This window comes from Schistocerca serialis, chromosome 6, assembly GCF_023864345.2.
Source record: "Schistocerca serialis cubense isolate TAMUIC-IGC-003099 chromosome 6, iqSchSeri2.2, whole genome shotgun sequence".
NCBI classification, from domain to species: domain Eukaryota; kingdom Metazoa; phylum Arthropoda; class Insecta; order Orthoptera; family Acrididae; genus Schistocerca; species Schistocerca serialis.
Window position 1 is genome coordinate 388,639,346 of NC_064643.1, and position 18,984 is coordinate 388,658,329.

The 18,984-nt window shown below is 38.3% G+C and overlaps 1 protein-coding gene across 4 annotated transcripts in view; it reads left to right on the top strand.

The window, feature by feature from the left end:
* LOC126483832 (cap-specific mRNA (nucleoside-2'-O-)-methyltransferase 2) overlaps positions 1–18,984 on the top strand; it is a 296,880-nt gene that overhangs the window by 137,381 nt on the left and 140,515 nt on the right. For all 4 annotated transcript variants that reach the window (XM_050107032.1, XM_050107034.1, XM_050107033.1 and 1 more), the window contains 2 exons: positions 13,205–13,411; positions 14,667–14,767. In XM_050107032.1, the coding sequence (XP_049962989.1) occupies positions 13,205–13,411; positions 14,667–14,767 (308 nt within the window). The remainder of the gene's footprint in view (positions 1–13,204; positions 13,412–14,666; positions 14,768–18,984) is intronic.

Sequence of the window (18,984 nt, forward strand, 5' to 3'; positions counted from 1 at the left end):
GAAAGTAAGCAAATGGGAAAACATGTCTAAAAATTAGATTGACAGGAAGTGCAAAATGGCTAAGCAGAAATGCCGAGAAGACAAGTGTAAGGGTTTAGAAGCATATTTCAGCAGGGGAAAAATAGGTACCACCTACAGGAAAATTAGAGACTTCTGGAAAAAAGAGAAGTAGCTACATGAATATCAAGAGCACAAATGGCAAACCAGTACTAAGCAAAGAAGGGAAAGCTGAATGGTGAAAGGAGTATATAAAGGGTCTATATAAGGGAGATAAACTTGAAGAGAATGTTATAGAAATGGAAGAGAACATAAGTGAAGATGAGATGAGAGGTATGGTACTGTGAGAAGAATTTGATAGAGTACGGAAAGACCTAAGTTTAAACAAGACTCCTGGAGTATATGACGTTCTGTCAGAACTACGGACAGCCTTGGGAGAGCCAGGCATGACCGAATTCTTCCACTGGTGTGCAAGATGTATGAGACAGGTGAAATACCCTCAGACCTCAAGAATAATGTAATAATTCCAATTCCAAAGAAAGCAGTTGCTGACAGGTGTGAAAATTATTGAATTATCAGTTTGATAAGTCATGGTTGCAAAATACTAACATGAATTCTATACAGAAGAATAGAAAAACTGGTGGGAGCAAACTTGGGGAAGATCATTAAGGATTTTTGGAGAAATGTAGGAATACCCAAAGCAATATTACCTCTACAACTTATCTTAGAAGATAAGTTAAGGAAAGGCAAGCCTATGTTAATAGCATTTGTAGACTTAGAGAAAGCTTTTGACAGTGTTGGCTGGAATACTCTCTTCAAAGTTCTGAAGGTAGCAGGGTTAAAGTACAGGAAACGGAAGGCTATTTACAACTTGTACAGAAACCAGACAGCAGTAGTAACATTGAGGGACATGAAAGGGAAGCATTGGTTGAGAAAGAGTGAGACAGAGTTGTAGCCTGTGCTCAGTGTTATTCAATCTGTATGAGCAAGCAGTAAAGGAAACCAAAGAAAAAAAAAATTAGAGTAGCAAGTAAAGTTCAGGGAGAAGAAATAAAAACTTGAGGTTTGCCATTGATGTTTAATTGTGTCAGAGATAGCAAAAGACTTGGAAGAGCAGTTGAATGGAATGAACAGTGTGCTGAAAGGGGAATTTAGTAGTAGTAGTAGTAGTAGCAGTAGTAGTAGCAGCAGCTTTATTCATCTGTAGATCTCTTTTTACTAGGCTATAGGACATGTCAAAGTATTTACAAGTTTAGACCAATTTAAAATAAGCTAATTCATATACACATACACTACTGGCCATTAAAACTGCTGCACCAAGAAGAAATGCAGATGATAAACAGTTATTCATTGCACAAATATTTTATACTAGAACTGACATATGATTATATTTTCATGCAATTTGGGTGCATAGATCCTGAGAAATCAGTACCCAGAACAACCACCTCTGGCTGTAATAATGGCCTTGATACGCCTGAGCGTTGAGTCAAACAGAGCTTGGATGGCGTGTACAGGTACAGCTGCTCATGCAGCTTCAACACGATACCACAATTCATCAAGAGTAGTGACTGGCATATTGTGATGAGACAGTTGCTTGGCCACTATTGACCAGGTGTTGTCAGTTGGTGGGAGATCTGGAGAATGTGCTGGCCGGGGCAGCAGTCAGACATTTTCTGTATCCAGAAAGGCCCTTACAGGACGTGCAACATGTGGTCCTGCATTAGCCCGATGAAATGTAGGGTTTCGCAGGGATCGAATGAAGGGTAGAGCCACGAGTCGTAACACATCTGAAATGTAACGTCCACTGTTCAAAGTGCCGTCAATGCGAACATGAGGTGACCGAGATGTGTAACCAGTGGCACCCCATACCATCACGCTGGGTGATACGCCAGTATGGCGATGACAAATACATGCTTCCAGTGTGCGTTCACCACTATGTCACCAAACACGGATGCGACCGTCATGATGCTGTAAACAACCTGGATTCATCCGAAAAAATGACGTTTTGCCATTTGTGCTTCCCCGTTCGTCGTCGAGTACACCATCACAGGTGCTCCTGTCTGTGATGCAGCGTCAAGGGTAACCGCTGCCATGGTCTCTGAGCTGATAGTCCATACTGCTGCAAATGTTGTCGAACTGTTCATGCAGATGGTTGTTGTCTTGCAAATGTCGCCATCTGTTGACTCAGGGATCGAGACGTAGCTGCACGATCTGTTACAGCTATGCGAATAAGATGCCTGTCATTTCGACTGCTAGTGATACGAGGCCATTGGGATCCAGCACGGTGTTCCTTATTACCCTCCTGAACCCACCGATTCCATATTCTGCTAACAGTCATTGGATCTTGACCAATGCAAGCAGCAATGTCGCGATATGATAAACTGCAATCGTGATAGGCTACAATCTGACCTTTATCAAAGTTGAAAACATGATGGTACGCATTTCTCCTCCTTACATGAGGCATCACAACTATGTTTCACCAGGCAACGCCAGTAAACTACTGTTTGTGTATGAGAAATCGGTTGGAAACTTTCGTCATGTCAGCACATTGTAGGTGTCGCCACCGGCACCAACCTTGTGTGAATGCTCTGAAAAGCTAATCATCTGCGTATCACAGCATCTTCTTCCTGTCAGTTAAATTTCACATCTGTAGCACGTCATCTTCGTGGTGTAGCAATTTTAATGGCCAGTAGTGTACATTTACAGACTTCTAGTTAGACACAATCATTTACTCCTGGTATACAACACTTTATTTTACAAATAACTTATTAAATAATGTAATGCCACACCATTCACTCATGTCTCACATCTCACTGTCACTCACTGCGCACACTATACACACATCGTTTCATAACACTTCACTCACTACACACACACACACACACACACACACACACACACACACACACACACACAGCTGATCTCTGGGCCATTTTCTATACCACAACTTCCCATTTGCTATCCTAAAAGACTGAGTCAGCACCCCTCCATAATGTGTGAAATGTTGAGCTCAGAAACAGGAAGAGGTGTTAGTATTGTGCTATGCATAGCATAGGAGTAAGTATTTCTAGAAAGGAAAAAAAAGAAGGAAAAAAATAAGGTGAAGGTGTTATATGGAATGTTGGATATTTGATAATCATTATTATTATTATTATTATTATTATTATTATTATTTATTTGTACAACATTTTTTATCAAACCCCTTACTCTGTTTTATATAAGTAATCCTTCAATGTATAAAATGTATTGCATAACAGGTACTTTTTAGCTGCCTTTTTAAATAAGTGTATTTTTGCAATTTCTTTAATCTCTGTTGGTAATTTAGTGTACAGTTTTATTCCTTGGTAGAAAATGCTGTTTTGAGTTTTATGTTTATTTTTTCTTGGTAAATATAAGTTGAATCTATCTCCTGTTGCATGGTCATGGACAGAGCTGTTTGTGCAGTAATTACCAATGTTATTTTTGATGTGTATAACTGACTGGTTAATGTATTCACATGGAGCAGTTAAAATTCCCAGTGCTTTCAACAGATCTTTACAATGAGCTCAACTAGTATTTTTGGTTATTATTCTTATGGCTCTTTTCTGGAGTTTGAAAAAGTGTTCATATTTTGTGCGTTTTTTTCCCCAAAAAAAGAATGCCGTAGCTAAGAACTGAATTTACATATGAATAATATGTAACTAAAAGACACTGCATGTTACACAGTGATGACAGGATTCTAAGGGCATAACATGCTGATGACATTCTGTTTGCAAGTACCTTTATGTGTTCACACCACTTCAACTGAGAATCAATATTTATTCCTAGAAATTTTGCATTTGTTACACAGTCTATGTAGGTGCCATATACATTTAATTTAACATTGTCATTTTTCCTCTTCAAACTGAAACTAATGGCATTAGTTTTCTTTATGTTCAATGTCACTTTATTGCTTATTGACCAATCATAAACTTCCTTGATAGTTTCATTTGCTTTCTCGGCAAGGAGTTCTCTTGTTTTCTCAGTGACTATAATATTGCTGTCATCAGTGAAGAGAATTTTTTCGCCGTGAGGAACACTAGTGGGGAAAGTGTTTGGTGTATATCAGGAATAGTATTGGTCCTAATATGCTACCATGTGGAACCCCTATTTTAATGTATTTTACTAAATGTTAAAATGTTTTACTAAATGTTTAGATCTATTGGAACTATTTGTTATTTCTACTCTTTGTACCCTATCTGTTAGGGATGATCGAAACCAGTCATTAGCTACCCCTCTTATTCCTAATGCTTCTAATTTATTTAATAGAATCTTGTGGTCGGCTGTATCAAATGCCTTAGAAAGATCTAAAAATATGCCTGTAACACACTCATCTTTATTAAGAGCATCTAGTACAACTTCTGTGAATTCTACTTTGGCTGACTCCGTATTCAGAAACCAAACTGTGATTCACTTAAAAGATTGTATTTTTTCAGGTAATTCATTAATCTGTCTTTCATAATTACTTCTATTATCTTTGAGAATGCTGACAGCAGGGAAATGGGCCAGTAATTTTCTATGTCTTTTGCATTACTTTTCTTAAGCAAAGGTACAACTCTTGCCTGTTTTAACTGCTCTGGAAATGTCCCTGATGTGAAGGATTCAGTTATTATATTTGTTAAGGGGCCTTGTGTAATCCCTATGCATTGTTTCAGTACACACATTGGTACTTCATCTAAGCCTACTGACTTTTTATTTTTTAGTTTTTGAACAGTTTTATTGACTTCATTCACTGTGGTTGGAAGTAACATCATTGTATTTAGTGCAACATTATTTACAGGTGTTATATTTGTTTTGGGGAATTTTTGCTGTAACTTCTCTGCAATACTTGAAAAATGCTCATTTACATAGCTTGCTAAGTGTTGTCGATCATTTATTACCTTATCCCCCTCCTTTAGCAGTATGTTATTCTGCGTTGTTTGCCTCTCCCCGTTTCCTTTTTTATTCTCTGTATTATATATTATTTTGTCATTAAATGCCTTTTTTTGCAGCAATCAGCATCTTCCTATAGATCTTTGTGTATCTGTGATAGAAATTTAAGAATTCCGTATCATTTCGAATCAAGATGAACATCAACAAAAGCAACACAAGGATAACAGAATGTGGTCAAATTAAATCAGGTGATTCTGAGGGAATTAGATTAGGAAAAGAAACACTTAAAGTAGTAGATAGGTTTTGTTATTTGGGCACCAATACAACTGATGATGGCCACAGTAGAGAGGATATAAAAAGTAGACTGGCGATGGCAAGAAAAGTATTCCTGAAGAAGAGAAATTTGTTAACATTGAATATAGACTTAAGAGGTACAAAGTCTTTTCGGAAAGTATTTGTATGGAGTGCAGCCATGTATGGAAGTAAAACATAGACAATAAACAGTTTACACAAGAAGAGAATAGAAGCTTTTGAAATGAGTTGCTACAGAAGAATGATGCAGAATATATTGGTTGAGCACATAACTGATGAGATGGTACTGAATACAATTGAGGAGACAAGAAATTTGTGGCACAGTTTGACTGAAAGAAGGGATCGGTTGATAGAACACATTCTGAGACATCAAGGATTGCCAATTTAGTATAGGAGGGAAGTGTGGAAGGTAAAAATTGTGGAGGAAGATCAAGAGATTAATACACTAAGCAAATTCAGAAGGATGTAGGTTGTGGTAGTTATTCAGAGATGAAGAGGCTTGCACGGGATAGAGTAGCATCTATCTATGTATAAAGATTTTACTTTGTCTGTGGAACATTGATAATATATTGGAATTGTGATAGAGGTACTTATAATGGACAATATGCGTAGTCTCTGCTTCTTGGCTTACAGATGTAGTCATTTAGAGAGTAAATTAAGCTATTATAAAAAGAGAAAAACACAATCATCAATAATACTCTACATCAAGGAATGTATCACTCACATCTTTTCAGTACTGTTTTGTATTATTGATACCCTTTTGTAACAAGAGACCAATTTTTGTGTCCTTTGTTGCACAGATTTGCTATCTGTGATCACAAACAACTAGTCAAACTGTCATCGTAAACAACTAGCAACAGATTCTTCAGCTGCAGCATTCTCACAGAAACATGGGTGTGGTTATGATACATTTTGCTCATAATAGCTGGTGCTTTTTGTCTCAATGAATCAGGCGCTTTAATGATTCCTTCCTTCACACTCTACGTTATTGCATCCTGAATTGTCCATTGACAACTACCTTTATCATAGTGAAGCAATTGAAAGAGATGAATACAAGTAAGTTGCCAGGTCCAGATGGAATCCCAGTTCAGTTTTACAGAGAGTACACTGTGGCATTGGCCCCTTAGTTATCTTGCATTTATCACAAATTTCTCATCCATCATAAAGACCCAAGCAAAATGAAAAAAGTGCGGATGACTCTTATATATAAGAAGGGAATACAAATATACCCTCAAAATCACAGGCCAGTACCCTTAACATCATTTTTCTGTAGAATTCTTCAACATATTCTGAGATTGAATGTATGGGGTCTGTTCAAAAAATTCCAGAACTTCATATACAAAGTTTTTCTGCCCTTACCTTTTACTTATTATGCATTGTCTCCTTCCAAATAATCTCTTCCACAATTGATACACCACTCCCAACACTGTTTCCACTTTCAGAAGCAGTCTTGGTACGCATCTTGCTGGATCACGCGAAGCTTTGTCTGTGAATTTTCGTTTATCTCTTCTATTGTTGCAAATCTATTGTTGCCAGGTCTGCAGAATATGAAGGATGAGGCAGCCCAATGTTTTCATTTCTTGTCTGATAGTCATACACCAACAGGGATGAATTTGCAGTTGCATTATCATGATGAAAAGCCATGAATTGCCTCGCCACATTTCAGGCCATTACCTTCTTACATTTTCCTGAAGCATCGCAACATGTCTCGATAGTACCATTGATTAACAGTTTGTCTCTGTGGCATGAATTCATGATGAACTAGTCCTTCAAAGTGAAAGAAAAGTATCAGCATGACTTTGACATATGACCCGACCTGACGAGCTTCTTTTGATCTTGGAGAATGTTTTCTGACCCATTGTGAAGATTGAACCTTGATCTCAACATCATAATTGCAGACCCACGTCTCATCAGCTGTTATGATTCTCTTAAGGAACATCTCATTCTCATTTGCGTGATCCAAAAGCTCTTTTCAGATTGTGAGGTGAAGGTCTTTCTGGTCTTGACTCGTGAGCCATGGGACAAACTTGGCGGCAGCACGGTATATTCCTAGATGCTGTGTCATGATTTCATGACATGATCCATCTGAAATGTTACAGTCTTCTGCAAACTCTCAGTCATCAAGTCTTCAATTAGCACCCACAATTTTGTTGACGTTTCTTACATAAGCATTGTCGGTAGATGTCGATGGGCATCCTGAACGAGGGTCATCTTTAATGTCTGTGTGGCCATTTTTAAACGAAGTGAACCATTCCTAACACTGAGTATGGCTTTTAGTTTCATGCAAGATTTAATGCAGATGCAGTACTCCTCTAACTCTACCATCTGAAAATTCGCAAACTGTGTGGCACAACATTCTTCTCAATGCAGCAATGAACAGTAACTAACAGACATACAATAATGAATCTGTGCATTTACACATTAAACACAGGTGTGTGTAGGGATGCCAAAGACATTTCTCTGCAACACACCATTGGCATGAAATTATGAATGTTGAGTAATTTTTTGAACAGACCTCGTAATGCATTTCCTTGAGACAGAAATGCTTATGTCGACAAATCAGCATGGATTTAGGAAACAATGCTTGTGCCAAACTTTTGTCCTTTCCTTGCTTGATATTGTTGTGTCGGTATCTGGGCTGACACCGTGAAGTTGAGATGGCTGAAAAGGCAAGCTAGACTAACGCAGACGGGCGTGAAGTACTGGAACAGGATACGTAATTAATGTTAGGAAGAAAAGTACGGAGCAGGTTTAATACTTAACTTTACTCAATCCTTGTGGTACATCGATCTTGACGATACACAGGAGACTTTAAGTACAATCACTGTATGGCTAATGGCGCCTTGCTAGTTCGTAGCCATTAACTTAGCTGATGGCTATTCTGTCTCTTGGCTAATGAGAGAGAAAGGCTTCGTACATCTGGTCGGTAGCTAGGTTCTCGTACAACTGGGGCGAGTGCTCTCTCGTATCACGAGACCTACCTTGGTGGTGGCGCTAGGTCTGCGATTACACAGTGGCGACACGCGGGTCCGACATGTACTAAATGGACCGCGGCCGATTTAAGCTACCACCTAGCAAGTGTGGTGTCTGGCGGTGACACCACAGATATCTTGTGAACCATGGGTAAAGGACAACAGGTTGATTCCATATTCCTAGGTTTCTGGAAAGCATTTGACATGGTGTTCCAAATATAAACTGTTTACGAAAGTCTGAACATACAGTTTAGGTTCCCAGGTATTTGAGTGGCTTGAAGACTTCTTATGTAACAGAAAACAATATGTCATCCTTGATAGTGAGTGTTCATCAGAGACAAAGGTATCATCAGGAATACCCCAAGAAAATGTGATAGGACTGCTTTTGTTCTCAGTGTATAAATCATCTGACTGAAAGGGTGAGCAGCAATCTGCAGCCATTTACTGATGATGTGTGGTGTACGGGAAGCTGTTGTCATTGTGTAACTGTTGGAGGACAAAAGGTGATTTAGACAGAATTTCTAGTTGGTGTGATGAATGGCAGCATGCTGTAAATGTAGAAAAACATAAGTTAATGCAGGTGAGTAGGTAAAATAATCCCATAATATTCTAAAACAGATAATCAAGTCGATTAAATATCTAGGCGTGTTGTTGTTGTTGTGGTCTTCAGTCCTGAGACTGGTTTGATGCAGCTCTCCATGCTACTCTACCCTGTGCAAGCTTCTTCATCTCCCAGTACTTACTGCAACCTACATCCTTCTGAATCTGCTTAGTGTATTCATCTCTTGGTCTCCCTCTACAATTTTTACCCTCCACGCTGCCCTCCAATGCTAAATTTGTGATCCCTTGATGCTTCAGAACATGTCCTACCAACCGGTTCCTTCTTCTTGTCAAGTTGTGCCACAAACTCCTCTTCTCCCCAACTCTGTTCAATACCTCCTCATTAGTTATGTGATCTACCCATCTAATCTTCAGCGTTCTTCTGTAGCACCTCATTTCAAAAGCTTCTATTCTCTTCTTGTCCAAACTATTTATCATCCACGTTTCACTTCCATACATTGCTACACTCCATACAAATACTTTTAGAAACAACTTCCTGACACTTAAATCTATACTCGATGTTAACAAATTTCTCTTCTTCAGAAAAGCTTTCCTTGCCATTGCCAGTCTACATTTTATATGCTCTCTACTTCGACCATCATCAGTTATTTTGCTCCCTAAATAGCAAAACTCCTTTACTACTTTAAGTGTCTCACTTCCTAATCTAATTCCCTCAGCATCACCCGACTTAATTCGACTACACTCCATTACCATTGTTTTGCTTTTGTTGATGTTCATCTTATATGCTCCCTTCAAGACACTATCCATTCCGTTCAACTGCTCTTCCAAGTCCTTTGCTGTCTCCGACAGAATTACAATGTCATCGGCGAACCTCAAAGTTTTTATTTCTTCTCCATGGATTTTAATTCCTACTCCGAATTTCTCTTTCGTTTCCTTCACTGCTTGCTCAATATATAGACTGAATAACATCGGGGAGAGGCTACAACCCTGTCTCACTCCCTTCCCAACCACTGCTTCCCTTTCATGTCCCTCGACTCTTATAACCGCCATCTGGTTTCTGTACAAATTGTAAATAGCCTTTCATTCCCTGTATTTTACCCCTGCCACCTTCAGAATTTGAAAGAGAGTATTCCAGTCAACATTGTCAAAAGCTTTCTCTAAGTCTACAAATTCTAGAAACGCTGGTTTGCCTTTCCTTAACCTAGCTTCTAAGATAAGTCGTAGGGTCAGTATTGCCTCACATGTTCCAATATTTTTATGGAATCCAAACTGATCTTCCCCAAGGTTGGCTTCTACCAGTTTTTCCATTCGTCTGTAAATATTTCGTGTTAGTATTTTGCAGCTGTGACTTATTAAACTGATAGTTTGGTAATTTTGACATCTGTCAACACCTGCTTTTTTTGGAATTGGAATTATTATATTTATCTTGAAGTCTGAGGGTATTTCACCTGTCTCATCATCTTGCTCACCAGATAGTTAGGTGATTTTCACATCTGTCAACACCTGCTTTCTTTGGAATTGGAATTATTATATTCTTCTTGAAGTCTGAGGGTATTTCGCTTGCCTCATCATCTTGCTCACCAGATGGTAGAGTTTTGTCAGGACTGGCTCTCTCAAGGCCATCAGTAGTTCTAATGGAATGTTGTCTACTCCCGGGGCCTTGTTTCGACTAAGGTCTTTCAGTGCTGTCAAACTCTTCACGCAGTATTGTATCTCCCATTTCATCTTCATCTACATTCCCTTCCATTTCCATAATATTGTCCTCAAGTATATCGCCCTTGTATAGACCCTCTATATACTCCTTCCACCTTTCTGCTTTCCCTTCTTTGCTTAGAACTGGGTTTCCATCTGAGCTCTTGATATTCATACAAGTGGTGCTCTTTTCTCCTAAGGTCTCTTTAATTTTCCTGTAGGCAATATATATCTTACCCCTAGTGAGATAAGCCTCTACATCCTTACATTTGTCCTCTAGCAATCCCTGCTTAGCTATTTTGTACTTCCTGTCGATCTTATTTTTGAGACGTTTGTATTCCCTTTTACCTGCTTCATTTTCTGCATTTTTCTATTTTCTCCTTTCATCAATTAAATTCAATATTTCTTCTGTTACCCAAGGATTTCTACTAGCCCTCGTCTTTTTACGTACTTGATCGTCTGCTGCCTTCACTACTTCATCCCTCAGAGCTACCCATTCTTCTTCTACCGTATTTCTTTCCCCCATTCCTGTCAATTGTTCCCTTCTGTACAACCTCTGGTTTAGTCAGTTTATCCAGTTCCCATCTCCTTAAATTCCCACCTTTTTGCAGTTTCTTCAGTTTTAACCTACAGGTCATAATCAATAGATTGTGGTCAGAGTCCACATCTGCCCCTGGAAATGTTTTACAATTTAAAACCTCTGTCTTACCATTATATAATGTATGTGATACCTTCTAGTATCTCCAGGATTCTTCCATGTATACAACCTTCTTTCATGATTCTTGAACCAAGTGTTAGCCATGATTAAGTTATGCTCTGCGCAAAATTCTACCAGGCGGCTTCCTCTTTCATTTCTCTCTCCCAATCCATATTCACCCACTATGTTTCCTTCTCTCCCTTTTCCTACTCTCGAATTCCAGTCACTCATGACTATTAAATTTTCATCTCCCTTCACTACCTGAATAATTTCTTTTATCTCATCATACATTTCATCAATTTCTTCATCATCTGCAGAGCTAGTTGGCATATAAACTTGTACTACTGTAGTAGGCATGGGCTTCGTGTCTATCTTGGCCACAATAATGCGTTCACTATGCTGTTTGTAGTAGTTTACCCGTACTCCTATTTTTTTATTCATTATTAAACCTGCTCCTGCATTACCCCTATTTGATTTTGTATTTATAACTCTGAATTCACTTGACCAAAAGTCTTGTTCCTCCTGCCACCGAACTTCACTTATTCCCACTATATCTAACTTTAACCTATCCATTTTCCCTTTCCCTTTTTAAATTTTCTAACCTACTTGCCCGATTAAGGGATCTGACGTTCCACGCTCCGATCCGTAGAACGCCAGTTTTCTTTCTCCTGATAACAACGTCCTCTTGAGTAGTCCCCGCCCGGAGATCTGAATGGGGGACTATTTTACCTCCGAAATATTTTACCCAAGAGGACGCCATCATCATTTAATCATACAGTAAAGCTGCATGCCCTCGGGAAAAGTTACGGCCGTAGCTTCCCCTTGCTTTCAGCCGTTCACAGTACCAGCACAGCAAGGCCGTTTTGGTTAGTGTTACAAGGCCAGATCAGTCAATCATCCAGACTGTTGCCCCTGCAACTACTGAAAAGGCTGCTGCCCCTCTTCAGGAACCACACGTTTGTCTGGCCTCTCAACAGATACCCCTCCGTTGTGGTTGCACCTATGGTATGGCCATCTGTATCGCTGAGGGATGTAAGCCTCCCCACCAACGGCAAGTTCCATGTTTCATGGGGGGAGGATCCAGGTATAACGCTACAAAGAAATATGAAATGAAATGAGCATGTAAGGACTTGAGTAGGAAAGGCGAACGGTTGACTTCAGTTTACTGAGAGAGTTTTAGGAAAGTGTCGTTTGTCTGTAAAGGAGCCCCACATACTGAATAGTGCCACCCATTTTAAAGTACTGCTTGAGTGTTTGGGATCTCGGCCAGGTCAAATTGAAAGAAGACATTGAAGCAATTCAGAGGTGGTCTGCTTGATTTGTTGTTGGTAGGTACGATCTACATGCATGTATTATGGAGATGCTTCGTGAGCTCAAGTGGGAATCCTTGGGTGGAAGAAGGTGTTATTTTTGTGAAACACTATTGAGAAAATTTAGAGAACCAGCAGTTGAAGCTGAAGCTGACTGCAGAACAATTTTACTGTCGCCATGGTAGATTTCAAGTACAAGATAAGAGAAATTAGAGCTCATATGGATCCATATAGGCACCCATTTTTCTCTCCCTCCATTTGGAAGTGGAATGCCAAAGGAAATGACGAGCAGTGGTACAAGGTACCCTCCACTGTGCACCATACATGGCTTGCAGTATATTTAGAGAGATGGGTGTAGATGCAGATGTAGATGTAGATTTACAGACTTGATGGGGCATATTTGAATGTTGACAAACTTAGTAGAAATTGTCCTAAATTTTTTCTACAGAATTCGCTTTCTGCCTGCCTGCCTGTGTGTGTGTGTGTGTGTGTGTGTGTGTGTGTGTGTGTCTAACACACACACACACACACACACACACACACACACACACACACAGAGAGAGAGAGAGAGAGAGAGATGCTGCATATTTATTTCTTCCATTCCACTTTTCACCCATTTTGGTAGCCCTTCTTGACGTCATGTTAGCTTCATGTGTCAGCACTGTGTAATGATTCACAACATACTCTTGAAGATATTACTTCTCACTAAAGTTACAGACCAAGTATTTATATGTATATGTAAATTATTTGCTTAAAATATGTTTTGTTGATAGGTGGAAGTTTCTTACTGAAGATATTTACAATATATGAACATGACACTATCTGTCTATTATACCTCCTGTGTTGTGCTTTCAAACATGTGAATATATATAAACCTGCAACAAGCAAGGAAGGCAATTCAGAGGTGTATGTTGTGTGCCTTGAGTACATTGGTAGTGAATTGATGGAACCATGGTTGAAAATATTGCGGCAACATTATGGTGAGTTCATTACAGGGCTACAAAGAAGTTTTATCTAATTAGTTTATCTTTTGGAAAAAAAAGTTGATTTATCCATATGACAACTATTAAATTAAGTTTTCTTTTGTTTAAATAAACTCTGCTGTTTTCTTTGATTAAGGAATCGCTGTTAAATAATAAATAGAAACCCAAAAAATTGAAAAATCATCCAAATTTGTAGTCAGTTCTCCTTGGTTGATGCCTGAAAGCAAACTACTTGTGATATGGACTGTATGAAGCGGATATTTAACATTTTCCTAAGTTCTTGCCAACATATCCATATCTTTGTAGCAATCACATTACTTTATTTGTGTGAAGACTTTCTCTGCTATTGTCAAAGAAATATTAAGAGTTCACTTAAGTTAGTAGGGCATGATCCAATAGGTATGCTTCTTGTGTATGTTTTATGTAAATTAAAACCTAACTTAAATTGAGATACAGTTGGAGGATGACAGGGGAGCCCTAAACAGTCAGGAATGAACTGTGACTGTGAGATAGAAAGGTGCCTTTGTAGTGATGCCAAATATCAACTGGCTTTGGAGGATCACCAGACCTTTGAAGATGGTAGGTTCAGATCCTGTCAAAATGTCACAAATGAGATGCACACCTGTCGGACCACTGCCTATAGGCACAGTAAATTCTTTGTGTATCAGTCTCATGGTAAAATCTAAATGCAGAGTTGCTATCTATGTACATAAAGAAATTCTTCAAAATGTTTATTTTAAGCTTTTATACCCAAGTTAGCAATAAAGAAATGAATTATTTAGCAGCCCCAAAGCATTTAAAATTCTATGAGTGCTGCTTCACAATGCTAAATTACATGTCATATCGGGTAGTAGGCAAACAATTGTGATGGAAGGCTGTAGCCATGCCCTTTTTAACAAAGAAATATAATTGAATAAATTTTTTTTGTTTCCAGAAAGAGGTCAGCTGTCTACTGCCTAATGATTAGTTTGAACACCACAGTAGGTCACTACACGTGTTTCTAATGGATTCAGTATATTCTTGCTTTCCTTTGACCTTCAAACTGGTTTGCCAACCTATTGTACTGTGATGTGCAGTTTATTGTGGAATCTATCATTGTGCAACCTGGCATATTTTCATTGTGCAAATCATTGCCAGAGATGAAAGGAATTACATATAATCTCATTGTTGATTTGACAGTTAGTAGAGTCCTTAGAAATAATTGCTTTGTGTAACTATAATATGAAATGCCAACATTTTAAATGTGTTCCAGGTGAAGAGAAGCAACAGAAAGCAATGTTCCCACGCCAATTAATTCCAGACTCCTTCATTCAGCGAGTCTTTGAATGTGCAGAAAAGTTTAAAAATTTGCAGGTTTGTTCCAAAATAATTATGAAGTTTTTGCAGAAGTTTAAAATTATTGTGCCTATAATGGACTATTGTGATTTTTATTATTTATTCTATTCGTTGTTTTGTCATAGTCTTGTGTAACTGACATCTGGAAGCAAAATTTGGTGATGGCTGTCTTTATAGTGTTTGTGTCTTACACATTGTTTTGTTAAGTTTCTTTCTTAATCTCTCTTTGTGTATTTGATTTAAGTGCAGTCCCTTCTCATTATCCTTGTCATGAAACTTATTAGTTGTCCAGTGTTTATGACATATGTATACAGTTTGTACTCACTGGTGGAGCTCTGCACTTCAGTATGCGCTTTGTCACTGCTACTTGCCTGTTATCACTTGAAGCCTGCCATTTGATACAGTGTTCAACTATTGCATGAATTATAGGTTTCTCTCTTTCAATATTCCCTCTGGATTGATCTTGTTTGTTTTTGTAATCTGTTAAGGTATCTATCGTTTTAATATTTTTGAAATGCTTTCCTCATCAGGTAATGTAACAAGGTACCCACATAAATGACTTTCTCACATCTTTTGCCTTCTTTGTGCCTAATACTTCACGAAATATCCCTTTCTTGTACCTTGGAGGCTCTCATAATTCCTAGCTACATCAGGAACCCATTGCAGCTACATCAGGAACCCATTGCAGAATATCTTCCTTTAACAAAAATGTTGTGTCATTTTCACGTCATTCCTCCATAAACCTATGTCTCAGACTAAATGTGAAAGATGCTGTACATCTGATGCATTTTGGATCAGATCCAAAGTTAGTAAAGTTACCGTCTGTTCTGGCTATTTTTTGCGGTCTTGTTACTGTTCCATTTGACTGCACCTTTTTTCCCAAACTATCTGCATGACTCACTACTTCAGAAGAGTATTCTTTCACATTTTTCCGGTATAATTCCATGACCCTGTCAATGCTTACTGTTTAAAGTACAATCATATGAGGTATCAAGTAAAGATTGTCATCGAATTGAGGGTTTTTTGGTAGGGGGACACAGCATATTATCTTGGATAGAGAATCATTGTCAGATGTAGAAGTAACTTCGGGTGTGTCCTAGAGAAGTGTCTTGGAGCTCTTGCTGTTCGCGTTGTCTGTCATGCAGACAATATTATGATAACCTCAGGCTTTTTGGAGATGATGCAATTATATATAATGAAATACTATCTGAAAGAAGCTGCATAATATTCAGTCAGATCTTGATAAGACTTCAGGATGGTGCAGAGACTGGCAACTTGCTCTAAATGTTCAGAAATGAAAAATTCTGCACTCCACAAAATGAAAAAATCATAGTATCCTATGATTGTAACATCAATGAGTCACCCATACAAATACCTGGGTGTGACACTTTGTAGGGATATGAAATATAATGATCACATAGGTTCAGCTGTGGGTAAAGTAGGTTGTACATCAGTTTATTGGTAGAATACTGGGGAAGTGCAACCAGTTTCAATGAAGATTTTTTACAAATCATCATGTGACCATTTCTAACATATTGCTAAAGTGTGTAAGACCTGTACCAAATAGGACTGAGAGAGGATATTGAATGTATACAGAGAAGGGCAGCATGAGTGGCCACAGGTTTGTTTGATCTATGGGAGAGTGTTACAGAGATACTGAAGGAACTGATCTGGAAGATGCTTGAAGATAGACGTAACCTGTCCTGAGAAAGTATATTAACAAAGTTTCGAGAACTGGCTTTAAATGATGACTTCAGGAATACACTACAGCCCCCATCGTATTGCTCACATACGGATTGTGAGGATAAGATCAGAGTAATTATGGTATGCACAGAGGCATTCAAACAGTTGTTCTTGATGTAACTTCTGCCATGCATTCACAGTGATATGCAGAGTGTAGATGTAAATGTAGATTATTTGTGTGCTCAAGGAGTTGATGACACAGTACTGTTCAATCTCATCTTTTCCTTTCTGGAGTGCATCTTCTTGGGTTTTGATAATGTTAGCCAAGCTTTCTAATTTTTAATTCACTGCTGCTTTTAGCCCAAACTGCTTGCGCTAAAGTCTTGAATATTTTCATATTAACTTGTTGAACTATTTCAAAGTGTATTTTACCCCATCTATTATTTTTGAAATATTTATACATATATGGATAAACTGAAAGAACCAGAGGTTGTAGAGAGTTTCAGAGAGAGCATTAGGGAATGATTGACAAGAACAGGAGAGCCTTGGGAGAGCCAGCCCTGACAAAACTCGACCATCTGGTGAGCAAGATGTATGAGACAGGCGAAATACCCTCAGATTTCAAGAAGAATATAATAATTCCAATCTCAAAGAAAGCTGATGTTGACATGTGTGAAAATTACCAAACTATCAATTTAATAGGTCATGGCTGAAAAATACTGACACAGATTCTTCAAACAATGGAAAATCCAAGCTGGAATGTAACTAATACGATAGAAGGAAAGTTGCTACTCACCATATAACGGAGATGCTGAGTCGCGATAGGCACAATAAAAAGATTCACACAATCGTAGCTTTCAGCCATTAAGGGGCTCCGGAACGCCCTATACTTGCAATGTTAAAATAACGCTTATAAATTACATCTTTCCTCACAAAGTATTTGAGGTAGGAAGTTGAACTTTATACAGATTATTTATTGGAATATGGGCTACAACTTAACACAGGGATTTTACAAAATTTTAGCTCAGTTATTAAAGATGATTTTTTTTCAATTGTAATGAAAATTCACAACATTTTTTTTGCAATTTTTTATTTATATATTCAAAAATATACAGTTTTTTGGAAAAAGGCTGTGTTAAATTATGCAGAAGGTACTGTGTAACATTTACTGAAAGTTTGAAACAAATATGTTTGGAAGATCCTTAGAAAACATATAATTAGTATGAGAAAATAAAAGTTTTGGGAATCGAGCGACAAACTTTTTAGTGCATTCCAGGTCCATAGGATGGATTATCTTCATCCTCTGCAAACTCCTCCTCCAGCTTCCTCTTGTTCCTCCTCCTGTTTACTCTTGCTTGTATTTCTAGACTCATTACAGCCCTGTCTGCAGCCCGAAGGCGTTCCTTGTCTAAAGCAAGCATCGCTCGTACCATGTTAGAACCTATCTTCATTCCCATATTTCTTCAGTTGCAGTTACTGCAACACTGTTCCAAAAGGTGGTCATGTATGAACACTTATCACATTTCAGTTGTATTTCACTAGCAAGTCCTACGTGCTTTATTATGGAGAGTTCCAGACCAACTTCACTACAATGAATACATCTTACACAGTTTGAAAAAATTCCTTTGAGAACCGACATATCAAATATTTCATTCACATCCGATTCGCCCATAAAACATTCATAGTTTTCACTCATTGAACCAAGCTTCTTCTGTGAAGTATTTTCTTTCCCACTTTGACTGCTATGGGCAGGTGTACTTGAGAGGTTAGGTTCACTCACTTGGTTATCGTCTTTATTGTTTACAGTAATAACACATACCTTTGGCTTTCCAACATTTCTCCTTTTCTTAAAAGCCTTCAGAGGATTTCTAATAACTTTACTTTTATTCATTATTATACTTCAACAAAACAGAGACTCAAGAAACAGAATTAATTACGAATATTTTCAAGATAACGACAGAGTAAATAAACATGAAACAATCGACAATCACACCAGCGATATATATTGAACCATCACAGGTTAGCCACAACACATACTTTATCTCACATCACTAAAATGTACCTGATGAATACGGACGTTAATAATAACACCATTTGACAGCAGTTTAACAGCGCCACAGTGGGTCACGCCCATGTAGAACACATTTCAAAAAAAATTTAAAAATAGTTGTAGTCTTCGGAATTGAATAAATTATATATCTATTAAAAGGTAATAGTCTGCAGATTCAGAAAATGCAAAAAAGTAAAAATTGAACTTTTCATGATTTTGAGCCTTTCCGGAGTCCCTTAAGGCCTTTGTCAGCAGTAGACACACAAACACACACACACACGCGCACGCTCACACACACACACACACACACACACACACACACACACACAAGCAAGTGCAACTTGCACACACATCTTCAGTCTCAGAGTGTAGTTTCAGCCCTCTGAGACTGCACACGTGTGCAAGTTTTCGCTTGAATATGTGTGTGTGTGTGTGTGTGTGTGTGTGTGTGTGTGTGTGTGTGTGTGTGCGTGCGTGCGCGCGCGTGTGTGTATGTGTGTCT